At 55.6% G+C, this 18,076-nt stretch overlaps 10 protein-coding genes across 10 annotated transcripts; 4 read left to right on the forward strand and 6 right to left on the reverse strand.

Annotated features, from left to right (window-relative positions):
- Positions 1-18: 18 nt before the first annotated feature.
- Positions 19-1,349, forward strand: BDV59DRAFT_145691 (putative mitochondrial outer membrane protein (Sam35)). Its single transcript, XM_073687269.1, has 3 exons — positions 19-401; positions 479-718; positions 780-1,349. The coding sequence occupies exons 1-3, from the start codon at positions 147-149 to the stop codon at positions 1,173-1,175; spliced, it is 891 nt and encodes a 296-aa protein (XP_073550652.1). The 5' UTR covers positions 19-146; the 3' UTR covers positions 1,176-1,349.
- BDV59DRAFT_173351 (class I SAM-dependent DNA methyltransferase) lies at positions 707-2,323 on the reverse strand. Its single transcript, XM_073688883.1, has 2 exons — positions 2,065-2,323; positions 707-2,007 (listed from the first exon to the last, which is right to left on the reverse strand). The coding sequence occupies exons 1-2, from the start codon at positions 2,155-2,157 to the stop codon at positions 1,300-1,302; spliced, it is 801 nt and encodes a 266-aa protein (XP_073550653.1). The 5' UTR covers positions 2,158-2,323; the 3' UTR covers positions 707-1,299.
- Positions 2,324-2,567: 244 nt separating this feature from the next.
- On the reverse strand, positions 2,568-3,959 carry BDV59DRAFT_145705 (cell division control protein 14). Its single transcript, XM_073687271.1, has 2 exons — positions 3,541-3,959; positions 2,568-3,477 (listed from the first exon to the last, which is right to left on the reverse strand). Exons 1-2 carry the CDS (start codon positions 3,794-3,796, stop codon positions 2,864-2,866), a joined length of 870 nt encoding a protein of 289 aa, XP_073550654.1. The 5' UTR covers positions 3,797-3,959; the 3' UTR covers positions 2,568-2,863.
- Positions 3,960-4,590: 631 nt separating this feature from the next.
- Positions 4,591-6,070, forward strand: BDV59DRAFT_145696 (FPP/GGPP synthase family protein). The gene is made up of 2 exons (XM_073687270.1): positions 4,591-5,014; positions 5,086-6,070. Exons 1-2 carry the CDS (start codon positions 4,692-4,694, stop codon positions 5,846-5,848), a joined length of 1,086 nt encoding a protein of 361 aa, XP_073550655.1. The 5' UTR covers positions 4,591-4,691; the 3' UTR covers positions 5,849-6,070.
- Positions 6,071-6,184: 114 nt separating this feature from the next.
- Positions 6,185-7,154, reverse strand: BDV59DRAFT_199869 (Smr domain-containing protein; the record flags this gene model as incomplete). The annotated part of the gene is made up of 4 exons (XM_073693447.1): positions 6,185-6,524; positions 6,638-6,888; positions 6,954-7,054; positions 7,124-7,154. The coding sequence occupies 4 exons, from the start codon at positions 7,152-7,154 to the stop codon at positions 6,185-6,187; spliced, it is 723 nt and encodes a 240-aa protein (XP_073550656.1).
- Positions 7,155-9,764: 2,610 nt separating this feature from the next.
- gpaA (guanine nucleotide-binding protein subunit alpha gpaA) lies at positions 9,765-11,001 on the forward strand (the record flags this gene model as incomplete). Its single annotated transcript, XM_073691943.1, has 4 exons — positions 9,765-9,882; positions 9,946-10,288; positions 10,340-10,896; positions 10,958-11,001. 4 exons carry the CDS (start codon positions 9,765-9,767, stop codon positions 10,999-11,001), a joined length of 1,062 nt encoding a protein of 353 aa, XP_073550657.1.
- A 160-nt stretch (positions 11,002-11,161) lies between these two features.
- Positions 11,162-11,729, forward strand: BDV59DRAFT_145732 (uncharacterized protein). The gene has a single exon (XM_073687272.1). The coding sequence runs from the start codon at positions 11,326-11,328 to the stop codon at positions 11,626-11,628; it is 303 nt and encodes a 100-aa protein (XP_073550658.1). The 5' UTR covers positions 11,162-11,325; the 3' UTR covers positions 11,629-11,729.
- A 101-nt stretch (positions 11,730-11,830) lies between these two features.
- On the reverse strand, positions 11,831-13,017 carry BDV59DRAFT_199871 (uncharacterized protein; the record flags this gene model as incomplete). The annotated part of the gene is made up of 2 exons (XM_073693448.1): positions 11,831-12,640; positions 12,799-13,017. The coding sequence occupies 2 exons, from the start codon at positions 13,015-13,017 to the stop codon at positions 11,831-11,833; spliced, it is 1,029 nt and encodes a 342-aa protein (XP_073550659.1).
- Positions 13,018-13,480: 463 nt separating this feature from the next.
- On the reverse strand, positions 13,481-14,302 carry BDV59DRAFT_199872 (uncharacterized protein; the record flags this gene model as incomplete). The annotated part of the gene is made up of 1 exon (XM_073693449.1): positions 13,481-14,302. One exon carries the CDS (start codon positions 14,300-14,302, stop codon positions 13,481-13,483), a length of 822 nt encoding a protein of 273 aa, XP_073550660.1.
- A 1,729-nt stretch (positions 14,303-16,031) lies between these two features.
- Positions 16,032-17,942, reverse strand: BDV59DRAFT_199873 (acyl--CoA ligase; the record flags this gene model as incomplete). The annotated part of the gene is made up of 4 exons (XM_073693450.1): positions 16,032-16,266; positions 16,339-16,442; positions 16,529-16,817; positions 16,882-17,942. 4 exons carry the CDS (start codon positions 17,940-17,942, stop codon positions 16,032-16,034), a joined length of 1,689 nt encoding a protein of 562 aa, XP_073550661.1.
- Between the last annotated feature and the right edge of the window lie 134 nt (positions 17,943-18,076).

Consider the following 18,076-nt stretch of genomic DNA (forward strand, 5'->3'; position numbering starts at 1 on the left):
TCGTCAACTTAATTCCCCCCGACATTCCTGAAGAACCGCGTGTGTTGGTGTCCCTCTCCCAGCCCTTCGTTCCCCTTCCGTTCTTCCATTCTCTCCCTTCTCTTCTACTTCTCGTCTTTCCGATCTCCTCCCCACTCCTGTCTTCAATGACCACTGACGGTCGTGATTCCTCCGGCCAGACGCCGGCGAACATGACAGTCTCGCGCGCCCGTGATTATTTCTCGGTCCCTGCTCCGATCAAGCGCTTCTTCGATCATTTTCCCCTTGTCACCTATCCTCCTAATGACCTCCCTCAACGCACTTTGCCTCCCCGGCGTGGTAATCGGCTGTTTGTCTTCACAGATGCGGCGGGTGCCCGCCATGGGAGTCCGTCCTTCAACCCGCAATGTCTGAAGTGGCAGGTATGACAGATCCCCGCGAGACTGGCGCATATCTTTAGGATGGTTTCGTTAACTTGGGCTTGCTTCGTCCGCCTCAGGCATACTTGAAATTTGTCGGCATTGACTTCGACGTCGTCCCTTCGAACAACCACGCATCCCCAACCGGCTCCCTTCCTTTCCTCCACCCCGCCCTGCCAATCGGCACCAACGCCCCCATCCCTTCCCACAAGCTCCAGAAATGGGCTATCGAGCAAGTCCACTGCGAAGAAGAACAGCAATTAGACGTGCGCTTCGAGGTATACGCATCGTTACTCGACCATCGGATACGGCACGCCTGGGTACGTGCCATGGCTCATTGCTAGTGTTATGTGAGCATGCAGACGCTGACCCCCGAAACAGCTGTATGCGCTGTATCTAGATGCCGAGAATTTCGACGCCGTGGCCCGCAGACTCTACGTCGACCCAACAACGACCAACCCCCTTGTCCGGACCGCTCTTGCATACGAGCTTCGCCAGGCGGCGCAGGCAGAGCTGCTGAAGACATCGCAGTACGTGGACGCAAGCGCGCTGGAAGCCGAGGCCGGCGAGGCGTTCGAGGCCCTGAGCACCCTCCTGGGAGATGACCAGCACTTCTTCGGCCGGCCTAACCCGGGACTGTTCGACGCCAGCGTGTTCGCATATACACACCTCATTCTAGACGACAAGATGGGGTGGAAGCAGAACAGGCTGGGACAGCTGCTGAAGCAACATGACAACCTTGTACAACACCGGGAACGACTGCTGGGCTTTTTCTAGCTGCAAGTTGGCGCTCCCAAAATGAAAATAGAATTCAAGACCTGTACACTACTAGCCAGCCCCATGTGTCGCATTAATCGATACCTCAGGATATCAACCGAGCCAGTACTTTCCTCTCACTCCCTCAGACCTTCTTCCGGAAACACACTCCATACCACACCGTCACACCGACCCATTTCGCGGCCCTCTTCCCGAGAACCTCCGCCAGCGCCGCATCCACCGTCCTCTCCCGAACAGACTCTCCATCCAGGTCTTCCACGAGAAACCCAGCCGCCTCCGCGGCGGCCAGCGTCTCCGCCACGGTATGCGAGTAGCTCGTGGGCCGAATCTTCGTGCCCGTCACCGGGTCAACAAACCCGGCCTGGCTGAGCGCGCCCATCTCCGAGTGCATATTCGTAACAAGTAGATACCCGCCAGGCCGCAGCAGTTCCGCCGCCGCCCCGAAAAACTGCCCCAGCGGAATATGCTCCAAGACCAGCGTAGAGAGCACGGCCGCAGCGCCCCGACTGCATTCCGGCAGTTGCAACGGCGTCTGGCGGAGATCGACAAGATCGAGCGCCACGTTCGACTGCTCTCCGTCCGTCGCCTTGCGGACGGCGTCACGTGCAATGTCTAGCATCCCGGGTGACGCGTCTAGGCCTACGATGTGGGCATCGCGCGGGGCTCGGTGGAGGAGTTGCAGGGTGTTGCGGCCGGTGCCGCAGCCCAAATCGACCAGCTTGAGCGGGGAGGGCTGGGGGTAGTTGGTGACTTTGTCTAGGAAGGCTGGGAGGAGACGGCGCATCTCGATGGTGTCGAGAGCCTGGAGGAAGTTGCCGTCCGTGTCGTAGACCTGCGTGTGGTGGATTAGGTGTGAGATTGGGTGGGTTCTGGAGGCGGGGTTGCTCACTTGGGCCCATTTGTTGTATGCTTCGACTGTTTCTACATACTGGACTGATGGGTCGTTATTGCTGGAGAGAGTCTCTTGGATTGTGCGGGTCATGGCTGGTTGAGTTATTTGGTGGTATTGAGCGGAACTTGCTCGTAATGAGTTGGTGGTCAGAGTAGACGAGTATTGAAGGTACTAGGTGGATGAATAAGTATAAAGCTTCTACTCGCACCATCCTTCTTTTTCTATATTCCTTGTCGCTCTGGGGCGACTTGGTGGGATAGCGTTGCGTAATGGATACTCTTAGCAATACCGACTAGTATGCATGAGTGAGTCACACCAATGCTGCATGAATTAACCCGAATTGCCTCCGCTGCTACTCGAAAGGACTTTACCGGGCTCATGATAGTTAATACCAGTGAGATATGCTGCTACGCCTCGGTCATACCTGGTAGATCTATGCCTTTCTTTCCAGGATGAGGCGATTGGGGCAATTACATACTACAGGACCTTACCGAGCAAAATCATGTCAATCAATTCTGCAGATTCTATTCAATGGACAGACATAAATAGCTCGTAATCATGCCAGACAGTGAGTCAAGGAGCGTGAGGAATGAGAAAAGAAAAGAAATGAAATGAGACCGTCGCATCCGTCATCCAAACGCCGTTCCAGACGGAAGAAGGAAAATGAGAAAGAAGCCGATCAAGGCGAATAGACAGTGACATAGGAAACCCGTCCAACCATACCGTAATCCATGCACACCGTCGCTCAATATACAAAAACACAAAGCCAATGATGCATCCTGTTCGGTTCTATCGCTCAATAGACCGTTGCGCCGAAAGGCGCCGTTTCCTTGAGATCCTCCACCAGGTCCTCCACGTTGTTGAGATACCTCCCGAGCAGCGCCTGCTTCTCGTCCGTCGTGCGCGTGTCCCGACCAGCCCTGGAGCCGTGGTGAGCGCCCGGCACGTTGACGCTCTTGGACACCGGTCCTCCAAGCTTGCTGGGGCTCCGCTGCAGTCCCGTGTTTGGTGCGCTCGTCGCCGTCATCGGGGTCTCCGGCATGAGGTAGAAGTACAGGAATTCGACCAGCTTCAGCTTGACTTCGCGCGACGTTGCGCGCTGTTTGAACAAGGAGGTGACGGTGAGAAGGCCATCGAGCTCTTCGAACGTGCGGGTGTTGGCGGGGTGGTCCAACAGGGCCGTGACAAGGGTGAGGAGAGTGGCGGACTGGATGGCCGGGCAGTTGATCGGGTCCAACAGGTCTAACAAGATATTCATGTAGATCTCGCGGGCGAAGAGGGTCCGCGACGGGGGATGGAGCAGCAGCGCGCCCTGGATCAGATCGAGCGTGGAGATGATGAGCAAATCATTGGTGCCGTTACTCCCGCGGCCGAGAAGATGCTCCAGGCATGTCACCAGGCGCATTGCGACTGTAAAGAGGGGTGAAAATGGTCAGCTTCCCATCTCAACGGAGGTAGGACAAAGGCACGTACCATTCCATTGGAAACCCTCTTGCAACTTGAAGAATTCTCTGAATGCAGGATCATCCTTGAGCTCTGACAAGGCCTTGGGGACCGGTTGTGGAGTTCCGAAGGACAGCAGCGACCTCCGTTTGTCAGACACTGGCTGTTTCGACTTGGACAAACATATCTGCGCCAGAAGACCTTCGACCTGACGTAACCCTTTGCGGACCTTGTTTGGCTCGTACGAGGAAAGATAATCGAACGAATGCGCCAATAACGTCTCCATGAGGGGATGGATAGGAAAGGGGGTCGATGATAGAGTGACCGGTTGAGAATAAGATGGGAGAAGAGAGGAAGAAAGAGAGCAAACAACAGCGAGGGATGCTCAACGCTGTGCCAAGAAAAGATGCAACTAAGAGCGATGTATGGGAGGGGAACACAAGGGTCTAAAAAATAGCATCCGATCGAACCCAGTCAATAAAGGACGAGAAAGAATAGCGTGGTTCATCTTCAGCTCTGTCCATGAGGCTGGGATTGTTCTCCACCGCCAGCACATCAGGTCCGTGGTTGCCCGGGAAACACGCGGTATCCTTGGGTTCTTGAAGAAGATCCATGATCTGCTCTTCATCTCAGCTGACGCCACAGATGTCTTTGATTTCTGGTCCATCGTCAGTTCGTCAATTGCCCTGTTATCTTCTGGACCAGTTCGCCTGGAGTCGACCATCGGGAGCGAGGTATGACATGCCAGGATTATTGGGCCGGCATGGCCGAGGGAGGAAACTCTGCAGAGTTCGAGTACAACATTCCAGGGAGATGATCCTGGTCCTGGAATCCGGAGTCCGAGGTGACACAATCGAGACTGGACATCGTGTGGAATTGCCAGGGTTGAGAATGGACGTGGCTGAGAATGCAGTCGGTCACTGACAGGATTCAATATGACCTGGGTCATGTGACACGGCGGCCCCGGAAAGGGTGACATGTGATGCCGCGTATCGACGTCAGAACCATTCTCCGCATCTTTGCATCTTCCCAGCTGCCTACATGTTCCGGAGTGAATCCAACTCGTCTATCCCCTTCTATATAATCCGGGGAAGCTAGCCGCCTGCCTAGTCCTGGTACCGAACCTGTGCACACTCGAAAAATCCCCGCACGGGACCAAAGCAACCTCATTGACCTCCACCATGTCTTTTCCAGATTCACACCTCCAACCCCCCGCTCCAATCCCCCCGCGAATCAGCTCGGCCGGCATGGGCGACGGTGCTTCCAGGGCCCATCGCCATGCCCGCAACCGCTCCAGCGTCGATGGCACCAAATACAAAGATGGCCAGTGGTCAGTGGAGAACGAGAGGATCCTGATGGGCCCTTACGACTACCTGTTGCAGCATCCCGGGAAGGACATCCGTCGCCAGCTTATCAACGCCTTCGATGCTTGGCTGCAGGTGCCACCTGACAGTCTCGCCGTGATCAACAAGGCGGTCGCCATGCTGCACACCTCGTCCCTTTTGTGAGCATATGCCCCCCCTCCCCGGTTCTGTCCCGGTTTCTTGCTTCTAACCCGCTATCGTCCCGGCTTAGAATCGACGATGTTGAAGATTCTTCGGCCCTCCGACGCGGCGTCCCCGTCGCACACAGCATCTACGGCACCGCGCAGACCATCAACTCCGCCAACTACGTTTACTTCCTCGCTCTCCAGGAGCTGCAGAAGCTCAACAACCCGGCCGCCATCGACATCTACGCGCAGGAACTGCTGAACCTCCACCGCGGCCAGGGCATGGAGCTCTTCTGGCGCGACACCCTCACCTGTCCCAGCGAAGACGAATATCTGCAGATGGTCGGGAACAAGACGGGCGGGCTGTTCCGGCTGGCGGTGAAGCTCATGCAGGCCGAGAGCCGCTCCGGCAAGGACTGCGTTAGCCTGGTCAACGTCTTGGGGTTGATCTTCCAGATCTGCGACGACTACCTCAACCTCGCCAACACCAGCTACGCCCAGAGCAAGGGCTTCTGCGAGGACCTGACGGAGGGCAAGTTCTCCTTCCCCATCATCCACAGCATCCAGTCGAACCCGCAGAATCACCAGCTGCTCAGCATCCTCAAGCAGCGCACCACCATCGAGGAGGTCAAGATGTACGCCATCAGCTACATGGAGAACACCGGCAGCTTCGTCTACACGCAGAACGTCGTGCGCGAGCTGCGCGACAAGGCCCTGCGCCTCATCGACGACATCGACAACTCCGGCGCCGGGAAGCAGCCCCAGGGCCAGAACGGTGATAAGGTCCGCGCCATCCTCGACAAGATTACCGCCACCACGCTCTCCGAGTACCCTGTCACCCGGAAATAGGCTATCACGCTGGTTGCTTTGGGTTGCTTTTTGGCTTGACGAATTGGCTATGCATGGGCGGTGTGGCGTTGCGGTTAGGTTTCCCTTCGCGGGAGAAGGGTGATGTGATGATACCCGTTGATCATGATTGATGACAGCAATTTGAAGATACCTAGGGATTTGGATTTTGGCATGGTGACAGGAAAACTAGAACCGCCTTGCGATATTTTGAAAATTAGATCTGTTTATTCTAAGTGATTGGAAAGTTTGCTTGTCCAGGGTATACCGATCCAAAAAAGAAATACATGACAGCAGAAACGTGCTCACGTTCCATACATAACATCTCGTATTCCGTCGTCACATCACGATACAGCAAGCCTTTTCCAGCTTGCGCACAACACGGGGCAGAACAGCATTGACCACCTGCTCGACCGGATCCTGCTGCTGCTGCTGCTGCTGTTGGTGATGCGGCTGCGTGTGTTGTTGCTGGTGACCAGGATATTGATGGTGGGACTGGACGTGGTGACCGCTACCCCCGACAGCGGCCATATCAGCCGGACCACCGGTCAGATTGACATAGATGCGACCGGCATTTTCCTCCGTGGCGTACTGGAGGCCGAGTTCGCGACAGACCTGTTCGACGCGCGGCTTAATCTTCTGGACATGGTTGGCGGAATGGTTTCCCTTGCCCACGATGCTGTGATGTGGCGGTTAGCGCAGTTGACTTTCAAATGCGCCGCGACATTTGTGCGCCAACTAGGCCGCGGCCGCGGCCGCGGCGGGCGAAGGAAGGAAGAAAGGGACGCCTACACATGGAGGTGGTTCTGGCCGTGGGCTTTGGCGTATTTGATGCGCTCTTCAAGGATCTCCTCGGCCTCCTCGACGAACTGGCCGTGGAGGTCGATGGTGTCGGGGTCGACGCGACCGTTGGCGTTGTTCTCGCGGAAGATAAACTCGGACGCCTGCTTGTTGTACTCCTCCATCTTGCGGCCGTGGGCCTTGCCCTGTTCGGAGAGTTCCTTGGCTCCGGCGCCATCGCCGCTGGTATAGGCTTCTTGCGACTGGGGTCTGTCAGTCAGTCGGTCGGTTGTGGGCGAGGACGGGATGAGATATATGGCGCACGCACCCGTTGGAAGCAGGAATTGCGCTTGGAGGCTTCCTGGCGGGCGAGGTCGCGCAGGCGATCGTATTCGGCCTCGGCGTCGGTGCTTTGCTCGTGGTTGAAGGCTGGGTCCCGACGGGGAGATTAGTGAGGCCGTTGCGAGCGCGCGATGCAGGGATGCGGTTGGGGCTTACCCCGAGGGCCCATGTAGGACAATTCGTGCATTTTGGAGGTTCTGGAATGCGACGCGGCTGCGAAAAGATCCAGCGAAGATTGAAGGCAGACGGAACTGGGTGGGGATGCGCGGGGCCAAGTGTAGTGTATAAGATGTATAAGATGTACAGGTGATGTATAGGTAGGGATGATCAGAGAGACAGGGTCATCGCATGGGGAACGAGTCGAGCATGGCGGTTGAGCACGCAGGAAACAAACGAGGGAGAGATCGGATCGCGGATCGGAGAATGGATGAATCGGCGGTAGTCAGTGGGCGGTGGAGCCTCCGATCGGGCATCCAAGGGAGTCCGTCAGTCAGTGAGCAGGCAGAGTTTTCTCGAGATTTTCAGGTACGGCAGACGGAGGACTCCGAGGATGGAGGTATACACAAAATTCCATGGATGGACTCGTTGTTCTACTTGCACTCCATGCGGATGGGAATCGTTCTACTCCGAACTGCGTATGAGTCTGTTCACATCATCCACCGACTCTATGCAGTACATTTATTAACCGATGAAAGAACGAGGGACGGGTCCAGGGGCGTCTGAAAAAAGATAGTGTGCAGCATGGAAGACGACTAGAAGTAATAGAGAGTGGAGAGCGCCGGTTAGTCTGCTGGCAAAACCATGGTTAACGTCGGGATTGGATGGGTTCGACTTCAGCTCATCAGCGGGAGATCACGATTCAGCTGTGGAGAGAGGAATCACATCAACATCTGCAGTATGCATACTGCGTACTCCGTAGGTAGGTAGGAAGTACTCTGATCTTCCGAGTCGTCGTCCGGCTGGCCGACGAGTGTGACTCCGTGTCAAGATCACCTTATGTAACCTGGCCGGAGAGACGAAGACGAAGATCGACATCAGTTGGAAGGAGACGTGATTTTCATCCGAATATCTCCACCACCAATGGGGAAGCATAGGAGGGACCATGCGGACTAGCGTCGTGTAGCAAAGTGGGCTCTTCTCCACGGTCCATCCACGGTTGATATCCTGGAGAACATGGATGGGAGAGGTCTCAATTTTGTGGTCCAGCGGGAACCAAGACTTTCTGGAAGACCTAGTGGAAGACGATGGTGAAACTGATGGATCAGAGGGAGAAGGACTGGCGTCTGAGATGGTTGATCCGATGCGACGGAGAACATTGGGTGCGTGGGACAGAGGGGTTGAGACGCCGCCGACCAATTGTACTGGGGCCCTCTGGTATCAGCCCGTCAGCTGGAACGATAAGAGCACAGCATCCTACTGCGTACGGAACAGAGTATGCATCCAGATGATGGCGTCATAGTCAAGATAATCATAAGATGTGCGGCATATGCAAGATGAACAATTGCATCGGTTGGCGTCCTCCGTAGAGGATGGTGTGCTGAGTGGTCTCTGATAATGGCATGGTCTCAGGTACTAGCTCCTCTCCAAGAGTACCGGCAGCGCAGATCTGCATGAACGGAAATTAAGTATCTACATGCGAATCCGGAGTCGTTCACCGTCTTGTCGGGGGGAAATCTACCTGGTGATGCATCCATCACCCTCCTCTGGGACTCCTGACTCTGTCCTTGGCCTCTGCTGCGCCAACGACTCCGTCGTGAGTATAATTCAGGCCGGTGAACGTCGTCTGAATCGAACTTGACCAAAAAGGGGATCTCCCACCGCACCCTCTCATTGGACCGCAACCCCCTCCATGTCTCCACCCGCCTCCAGCAGCCTCCCACCAATGAAAAATATCCCCCGTACCCCACTCTCCCCTACCGACGGGGTCTGATTGGTGAGCTTTCCCCCTTATACTGCACTCTTTTCTGCTTCTCTGACGCTGGTCGGACGCCCCTCTTTTTTTTTTTTTTTACCCTTTTCTTTCCCTCTTCTTACTGGGTAAATCCCCCTTACTGAGCTTATTCACCTGCTTCTCCTGATTCTATCATCCTCTCCTCTCTCTCTCTCTCGTCTTTCCTCTCTCTCCCCTTTCTATTCCCCCTGTGCCAAATCCTCCTATCACTGCGTCCATTCGGGGTGGTCATTTTTGTGATCTAGAATTCATCTCGCTGCTTTTCTTTTTCTTCTCTCTCCCATCTTCTCCCTTCTTTCTCTTCTCGACCTCTCCGCCGCTCTTTCGGACCAAACCTATTCCCGTTTCACCGTTTTCGCCTTCCCGCTTCCTCCCAAAAGTCGCGCCCTCCATCTTCCATTTTCCATCCCCCTGGTCTTCCGTTTCGACGGTGCCTGGGTTTTCTCTCAATTCCATTCACGACTCAATTCAATTCCCTTCCATTCCAATTCTGTTCAAGTAGCCGATTCTTAATCTCGGTTCGGTGTTTGGTAAGTTGCTGTCGGTCAATCTCCCCATTTGATGTATCCACTGCAGCCTCCTTGCATCCGCACGATCACTGGGCCTGCGAGCAACGTCTAGCCTGCTTAACCCTTTGCCTCCGGTGATGTCGATGTCTCGTCTATTTGTGGCTCATCGCAGTTTTGTCCCACGTTGAGCGTCACCGACTCTCTGATTTCGATCCGGCGCCGCGCGGAGATTTCCCTGGACTAACATCCTCTTCCTCCCCCTTCTAGTTACCGTCCATCCGATTCTTCCATCTTTACTCCTTTTTTTAATTCACCCGATTAATTCACTACCGCCAAAATGGGTTGTGGAATGAGCACCGAGGACAAGGAGGGAAAGGCCCGGAACGAGGAGATTGAGAACCAGCTCAAGCGGGACAAGATGATGCAGCGCAACGAGATCAAGATGCTTCTTCTTGGTACGTTGGCCCCTCCCCTATAGATACTGGAACAACGTTCGGTGATTAACCTGGCGCCTTCAGGAGCCGGAGAGTCGGGCAAGTCGACAATCCTCAAGCAGATGAAGCTCATCCATGAGGGCGGATACTCCCGGGACGAACGGGAGTCGTTCAAGGAAATCATTTACAGCAACACTGTGCAGTCGATGCGTGTCATCCTGGAAGCCATGGAGTCGCTGGAATTGCCCCTCGAAGATGCCCGGAACGAATACCATGTGCAGACCGTCTTCATGCAGCCCGCTCAGATCGAAGGCGAGACTCTCCCCCCTGAGGTTGGCAACGCCATTGGAGCTCTGTGGCGCGACACCGGGGTCCAGGAGTGTTTCAAGCGGTCTCGTGAGTACCAGCTGAACGACTCCGCGAAATAGTAAGTGTCCCGTGCTTCCTCCAGATCCGGTCCATTCGCTGACGGTCGCAGCTACTTCGACGCCATTGAGCGCATCGCCCAGCCCGACTACCTCCCCACCGACCAGGATGTCCTTCGCTCCCGTGTGAAGACGACCGGTATCACCGAAACCACCTTCATCATTGGCGACTTGACCTACCGGATGTTCGACGTCGGTGGTCAGCGGTCCGAGCGGAAGAAGTGGATTCACTGCTTCGAGAACGTGACAACCATCCTCTTCCTGGTCGCCATCTCCGAGTACGACCAGCTGTTGTTCGAAGACGAGACCGTCAACCGGATGCAGGAGGCCCTCACCCTGTTCGACTCCATTTGCAACTCCCGGTGGTTCGTGAAGACCTCCATCATTTTGTTCCTCAACAAGATCGACCGCTTCAAGGAGAAGCTGCCTGTCAGCCCCATGAAGAACTACTTCCCCGACTACGAGGGTGGTGCCGACTACGCCGCTGCTTGCGACTACATCCTCAACCGCTTCGTTTCCCTCAACCAGGCGGAGCAGAAGCAGATCTACACCCACTTCACATGCGCCACCGACACCACGCAGATTCGGTTCGTCATGGCCGCAGTCAACGGTAAGCTTCCCCCCATTACCAGCTGCTGCTACCCGAACGCCATCGCTAACCTCCCACGCAGATATCATCATCCAAGAGAACCTCCGTCTGTGTGGTCTCATCTAATGAGTGATATCCTTTTGAGTACGGTTTTTCTTCCTTTTAGACCGTGTGCCACGTGGGTTGTATTCTGCCTTTTGCTTTTCTGGATGTGTTCGTTATACCTTGTCGCAATTTTCAAGAACCTGGCGTTGAGACATTCATTTGTCTTTCTCTTTTCTTATTAATCTTTTCCATATTCCCTTTGTCTTGAAATGATATCTAGCCGGCTCTTTGTTATCAGCATTACCGATATCCATCCCATGACACAGAGCAGGAGTTCTCCTTTTTCTTTGTTGCTCTCCATCTTCTCTTCTCCCTAAGCAGCGGGTTCTCTGTGGATGCTACCGGATGTCTCGCCGGGTCAGTTTATACTTCCTCTGTGTTTCATGGACTTCCCGCGGTTTCTTCTCGTTGCCGTTATCTCCTGTTACCCTCTCTTGTGATTTCCCCGTTTCCTATTTTTCATGTGTTTGTGATCTGAAAGCTGGATATCCCCTCCTTTCCTTGGTCTCCCCTCCACTGGAAGCAATGGGCCACGACAGGGCTACGGGCACGGGGATCGACAGGGGACGTGGGCGAACATGTCTTGTCTTTTTCTCATGCGTCATGCCGGGTCGGCCATTGGGTCATAGTCAGAGTCTAAGGATGTAAAAATACATCTGCTTGTACTTGTTAGGTTGTATTCTGTAAATAAGAAGACGAGAGAACTGAGTCTAAGATTGGTCCCAGAACCACAGTCCATGCAAATCGCTCGTAGAACACGTCAATCTCCCATCCCAGGGGAGTCGAAAAACGCCATCATCACCCCAAACTCCCCGAATCGAAGCAAAAGTAATCCAGTATCCGCTCAACCTCAAAGCCGCAGCTTCGGCCCCAGAAACACAATCAGCACCGCGACCAGCCACAGCCCAAAGATCCACGCATACAGCATTATCCGCCCCCACCAGCCCTTCCCCTCCGTCATCCGCCGCAGCATCCCCATCCGCCGCTCCGCCGCCTCCATGTTACTCGTCGTCCGGTCAATCCCGTCCACCGCCCGCTGCAGCACCGACTTCTCCGACTCCAGCGACGACTGGAACGCCTGCGACGACGTCTTCAGCTGCGTGGCCAGCGACAGCAGCGAATTCGTCAGCTCCTCCTGTTCCGCGCGGTGGTCGCTGAGCGTCTGTTCTGTAGCCTGCAGCTTGCTCGTTTCCGCCCGGTGCTCGTGCACAGACGACCCCGTCGCCGTGGCCGTCCCGTCCGCAGCGGCGTGACTGCGGTTGCGGAGCGTCGACGCTGCAGCCGTAGGGGTCGACTCCGGCCGTGCGTCCGTGGTCGTGGTCGTGGCCGGCGGCGAAGCTTCCGTGGCCGTGGCCGTGGCCTGCACCGCCGAACCACCACCCCCTAGAGCCATCGTCGCCCCTTCCTCCTCTTCCGCAGACGTGTTCCCCTCGTCCGGCGTGCCCAGCAACAAATCCTCTACCGCGCCCGCGTCGGACTCGTCATTGTCGTCGCGCAGCGCAGCCTCCGCGGCGATCTCATCCAGCACGTTCTGCAGACGCTTGAGGGTCTTTCGGTGGCGCGAGAGGCCGGTTTGGACCTCGTGGCGGCGCTCAAGCGGTTTGATTTGAGGGAGGCTCCGTTCGAGCGTGTGGAGGGTGGTGCGGGCGTAGTCGATGTTCTGACGTGTGCGTTAGCAGCCTGGCCCAGCCGGGGTTTCTGTCTAGCCCTGTGCTCTCTCTCTCTCTCTCCCTCTCCCTCTCACTGTCATCGTGTAATCGCCATCGTAGGGTAGACGGCGAGGCGGGGAGGGGAGGGGATCGGGAGGGGGTTACGTACAGCCCCGACTCGCATGCGCTGGTACTCCGACTGGCGGAGCGGGTTCAGGTCCGCGGCCGGTGAGAGGAGGTTATGTTCGAGACGCGCGAACAGCCGGGTCAGGCTCAGAACCTCCAGGTCTGTCGGGTCGCCGGTGGACTCGTGCGTGGTTATTGTCATTTTGGGGGGGTTTTGTTGGGGGAGGGTGATGTTGGGTTGAAATGCTGCGTCGACAGGCATGGCCGTTTGGTGGATGACTAAGCGCATAGAGGGAGCTCAGATGTAGAGAGACGGAGGTGTTGTTCAGCTGCCCGCAGGACGATAGTCCCGGTGGATGGGAGATTTTTTTAGGGAGATACATATATACATAGGGTCTAGAGAAGGACAGGTTGGATATGGTGGGAGTCTTATTCGCCTAACGTTGTTTTATATAAGGATCGTCAATCGTCATGAAGGAGAAGCCCAAGCAAGCTGGAAGAGAAAACAAGAAGTACTAGTAATGCGAACCCGTCCGTGCCTCTCCGTCTCTATAAGTAATCTCATCTCGCCCGTCCGTTGCCCCGAGATCACCGGAAACGACAGAAAAGACCAAAACCAAAAAGCCAACCGTAGGGACCACCGAGTGTAGTCGGAAACGTGGACGTATGTATGCATAATACCCCAGAACAACGACAAAACAGGATAAAACCGAACACCGCCGGGCCTAGCTGTACTCCAGCATCGCCCGACGCCACATACGAGCACCCTCGCTATCCACCCCGTACAGCTGCTGCACTGTGTGGCTGCGCTTTTGGACAGGCTGAGGCTCTCCCGCCTGGGACACGCCGAGGGCGAGTTCTGGGAGATCATCTTGACGCCACCCAGTCGGTGAGAACACAAGCGACTGCGGGTCTTCGAGCTCAGCGAACGACTCGTCAGACGAGCCGCTACGGCTCGAACTAGTGGGAGGAGCAGCAGCAGTAAGATCTGACCAGGCGTGTTCTATCGAACGCGTACCACCGCCACAACCACCGGGGGCAGGAGTCGGGTTCGCGTGCGGTGGTGGATCGGCAGCCGACGACGACGGCCCTAAGACTTCCTCGCCTTCCGCCAGGCACGCTTGCGCGGTGGTGGTGTTGGTGGCCCCGGCCCGGGCTCGCCGCTCGCGCCCCAGCACCGCGGCGAGGTAGCCACTCGACGGCAACGCGGTGAAATGAGATAGCGGCTGCAGGATATCGCAGGCGGAAGGAAGAGCAGCCGTCACTTCGCGCGAGTAGGGGGCCTGACGGCCCTCCCTCGAGGGATCGTGGCCCACTCCGTCTGCTCGCTCCTTGCCACCGTCATTGGACGGATGGGGATCCATTTGCCTCTTGGGCGCTGCTGCTGCTGCTGCTGGTGCCGCTGCGAATCGGCCGCCCCAGACACGACGTCTGATACGCTGCACCAAAATCAGAATGCACAGGATGAACGCAATCGGAAATGTAATTCCAAATAGGTAGATCTCAAGCTCTTTGATGGCTGACAGGGGGGCATTTTCGGGGCCCATCGCCTGTGCTCGCTCGCCGTGTACTCTACTCGCCTCGCCAGCTGACGGGGCTAGAGTTCCACCACCACGGTTTCTGGGGGCTTTTCGTGTCTGATAGCTGGGATTGCGTGGTGGATTCTTGAATGACTTTTTCGGGATCTGTTTCGAGACCCCGAGTGGTGCGATTGCGCTGGTGATGTCGAGGCTCCGGGGGCAACAATAACCAAGTATAGGCTTCCGAGGACGTCCAGGCGCAGTGTGACCGGAAGAGGACGGACAATCCAGATTATATCCTTCAAGGCAGAGAGGGCCAGGGGTAAAAAGCAGGTACAAACGAAAAGGGTATCTGAGATCAAGTCTGGGATGACTTATACGACTCTTATAGTGGCACAGAACAATATCGGTCCCCTATGCAAAAGGCAGAGAAAAATCACATCCCGGTCGTCGAATGATCTAGCGAGGGAATGGCCACTTTCTAATAGTGTTCCAACAGAGAAGCCAGATGACTCCACCATGCAGGGACTCACGCAGTGTATGGCGGGAGCGAGTCGACTCTGAAGCAGTTCCGGTCTGGGAGAAAGAGAGGGGTGGAAAAGAGGGGCCTGTTTGGAGCCGGTCCAGCTGTGTCATGATCAGCCACGAGAACTTGCTACGAGCAGAGTCTACGGTAGTCCCAGAATGCATGGCTGTCATAGGACAAGGGTGGACCGAAAAGTTGGGAAGAACGTCCCCTGTTCAGCTGTCGAGAGAGTGCGCCACCATTCAGCAGCGCCGGGTTGCCGCTAAGTTCCTTAGACGCGCTTTTCCCACCCCCTCCTAACTGGCATCCGCTCTATAAGGCTGGTGGAGAAGGAAGATGTAGGTCCTCTGGAGCTAGACGAAGGGATTGTGTCTGAGCTGGGGTGGTACAAGAGATGTATTATGTACGCGGTATATAATACTTGGGATGGAAGAAGTAAAACGACGCGAGACAACAGTATACCCCATGCGGAAAGGTCTCATCCCGTGATCTCCCACCTGACTATCATTTTCCTCATTCTCTTCCTCTTCGCTTCCTCTTCTCTACTCACCTTCTTTTTCTTTTTCTTTTTCTTTTCTTCTCTTCTCTACTCTCAGCTCAGCCTCGAACTCCGATCGTCATCTCTGCCGATCCGCTTCGTATCTCCGTGGTTCGCCGTGGATTTCTCTTTTCCAACTCAAGTGGAGAACGGCGAACCCGCGTCCGTCAGCTAGCCATCAATCTACTGCATGGCATTCCGTTGGACTCTCCAGTCAATACAATGATGGACTCCACCCCTTGCTAGTCGCCGTTTCCAATAACTGCTCTGGCCAACCAAGTCGCGAGTCCTCTCGATCATAATGGGATGGCGTTTCCCGCCAGTTCCTCCTGGACGATGATCTGTGGCGGCGTGGCGCGGCCTCACCGAAATCGATAGATGTCTCTCCGCACAGTCTTCTTACTCAGTACAAATCATCGTGCATGATCGATCCCTCGCGTTCATCCACTGTCATTGGTCTATCGATCAATTAGATGTCTTTGTTGCTACCCACTCCGCCACACCACCGGGGCGTCCCAACGACCTGGTCCCTCGTAACGCATGCTGTCGATCTAGTAAACTCAAAGGATTCCAAATCCAATCGCCCTCCAATGAAAAGACATCCGTCACTTGTTGGACCTGATATTCGACTGATCATTGTACCCCCGCCTATCCGCCGTCCAATGAGAATGGAAATCCTTGTTTTTCTATCTTTATAGCTTGGATGCAATCCCATTCCTTTGGGTCTCTTCCTTGGCCTGTTCTCGAAGCACCTTTCGCAGGATCTTCCCGGATGGGTTCTTAGGGATCGCCTCCAGGAAAACAACTCCCCCGGTAATGCGCTTGATTGGCGACACTTTCCCACTAACGAATCCCACGATATCGTCTACGGTGGCACTCTGCCCAGGCTTCAAAACGATATACGCCCGAGGACGTTCATCATCATTCCTATTTGTTGGCAATTGCAGGTTAGCTCACCCGGGTCATCCGACTCATCATTCTCGACAGTGGAGATCTTACACTGGGATACCAATGACGGCCGCATCGGCCACAGCGGGGTGCTCCAATAAAAGAGCCTCCAACTCCGCTGGTGCCACTTGGTTGCCCTTGACTTTGATCAACTCCTACACCGTAACGGTTAGCCACCACTCACCAAACCGTATGGGCACTCGGTGTCGCCGATGGGATGGCCCAAGTATCACTAGCCTACCTTCTTGCGGTCCACTACGTGGAATTTCATTTCGTTATCGACATATGCGATGTCTCCCGTCTTCAACCACCCATCGGGGGTCTTCGTCTCTTGCGTCGCTTGCGGGTTTCGCCAGTACCCCTTCATCACATTCTGTCCTCGGACCCAAAGCTCGCCACGCTGGTTGAGGCCTAACTCGGTGACGCCGTCCTCGGCCATGATCTTCGCCTCACAATTGGCGTTCAGCTCTCCAACCGATGCAGAAAAGCTCTTCTGGTTCGGATCCCAGCCCAGAAGCGAGCACGTAGTCCTACGAGAACGATTAGCTTTGGATGCGTTGCCAACTTCGGAAGCCTTAGGATAGTCAAACTTACTCTGTCATGCCCCATCCCTGCTTGATGTTGATCCGTCCCGGTTCCCACAGCGCCTCTACCTCCTCGCAGACCTCCCGACCCAAAGGTGCAGCTCCACTGCCAACGGCCTCAACACTGCTGAGGTCGTACTTGCCGCTCTTGACGGCCGGGTGCTTAGCCAGCGCTACAATAACAGGGGGCACCAGGATATAGTCCGTGATCCGGAACTTCTCCGTGTACTCCAACATCTTGATGAAATCGAACTTCGGCATCATGTAGACGGGAATCCCGCGACTCAGCGCCGCAGCGATGAAGATGTTCTGCGCCATGGCATGGTACATCGGCAGGAAGCAGAGCCACCGCGCCCGGGCCTGTTTTTCCTTCCAGTCCGGATTCAGGTAGAACATATGATTGAACTGCATCATGTTGGAGCAATAGTTCTTGTGCGAGATCTCCACGCCCTTGGGCCGCCCTGTCGTTCCGCTAGAGTAGTTGAGCGCGAGCGTACGGTTCGCCTTCGCCGGCGTATCCAGCTCCTCCCAGGCGAAGCCCGTGCCTTCCTCCACCGAAGTCACTAGCTCTCCCCAATACCGACACCCCTTGACACCTTGTCCCTGGCCGTCATAAAGCGCGTTGTTGAAGACGAAGACCCGATCGCGGCCCAGGCCGGCGATCTCAGCCGCCTCGATACCGGTGTCGATGCTGCCCTCTGCGCAGACGAGGTATGTCGCCCCACTGTCCTGTAACTGATATGCCAGCTCCCGTGCGACAAACGTGGGGTTCGCGCCCGTGAATACGCCCCCGGCCATGATAGTACCCATGAACACCACCGGGAAGAAGAGGTCATTGCCCGAGAAGAGCAGTAGCCGATCTCCGGTCTGGAGTCCGGACTTGCGGAGTCCCGCTGCGAAGCGCTGACACCATAGTCGGAAATCGTACGTGGTGAAGTAATGCGTGTCTGGGCGCGCCGCTTCCGAGTAGCTGCGGTGTGTCTTGGAGAGCGGATGGGTTGGCGATGTGAACAGCAGCGATGCGAGGTGGGTGTCCGGGATTTCGATCTGCCAGCGAGATTTGAAAGGCATTTTCGGTCAAGGAGATTTGGTAAGAGGTGCAGGTTCAAAAACGAGGTTGATTGACAGCTCTATGGGAGATCAGGGCCTCACACTATATTTATACTTGGGGCGGTCTGGTGGAGTTTTGACACAAACATCACTCG

Source organism: Aspergillus ambiguus (genome assembly GCF_047715705.1).
Source record: "Aspergillus ambiguus strain CBS 117.58 unplaced genomic scaffold BDV59scaffold_6, whole genome shotgun sequence".
In the NCBI taxonomy this organism is placed as follows: Eukaryota; Fungi; Ascomycota; class Eurotiomycetes; order Eurotiales; family Aspergillaceae; genus Aspergillus; species Aspergillus ambiguus.

Bases quoted from the DNA above. Each gene is read 5' to 3' on its own strand.
- BDV59DRAFT_145705 (XM_073687271.1), bottom strand. From the start codon at position 3,796: ATGGAGACGTTATTGGCGCATTCGTTCGATTATCTTTCCTCGTACGAG. The intron at 3,478-3,540 runs GTACGTGCCTTT...CCCTCTTTACAG, and splicing joins AGAGGGTTTCCAATGGAATG to TCGCAATGCGCCTGGTGACA.
- BDV59DRAFT_145691 (XM_073687269.1), top strand. From the start codon at position 147: ATGACCACTGACGGTCGTGATTCCTCCGGCCAGACGCCGGCGAACATG. The intron at 402-478 runs GTATGACAGATC...CGTCCGCCTCAG, and splicing joins CGCAATGTCTGAAGTGGCAG to GCATACTTGAAATTTGTCGG. The intron at 719-779 runs GTACGTGCCATG...CCCCCGAAACAG, and splicing joins ATCGGATACGGCACGCCTGG to CTGTATGCGCTGTATCTAGA.
- BDV59DRAFT_173351 (XM_073688883.1), bottom strand. From the start codon at position 2,157: ATGACCCGCACAATCCAAGAGACTCTCTCCAGCAATAACGACCCATCA. The intron at 2,008-2,064 runs GTGAGCAACCCC...CACCACACGCAG, and splicing joins CATACAACAAATGGGCCCAA to GTCTACGACACGGACGGCAA.
- BDV59DRAFT_145696 (XM_073687270.1), top strand. From the start codon at position 4,692: ATGTCTTTTCCAGATTCACACCTCCAACCCCCCGCTCCAATCCCCCCG. The intron at 5,015-5,085 runs GTGAGCATATGC...GTCCCGGCTTAG, and splicing joins CTGCACACCTCGTCCCTTTT to AATCGACGATGTTGAAGATT.
- BDV59DRAFT_145732 (XM_073687272.1), top strand. From the start codon at position 11,326: ATGTCTCGCCGGGTCAGTTTATACTTCCTCTGTGTTTCATGGACTTCC.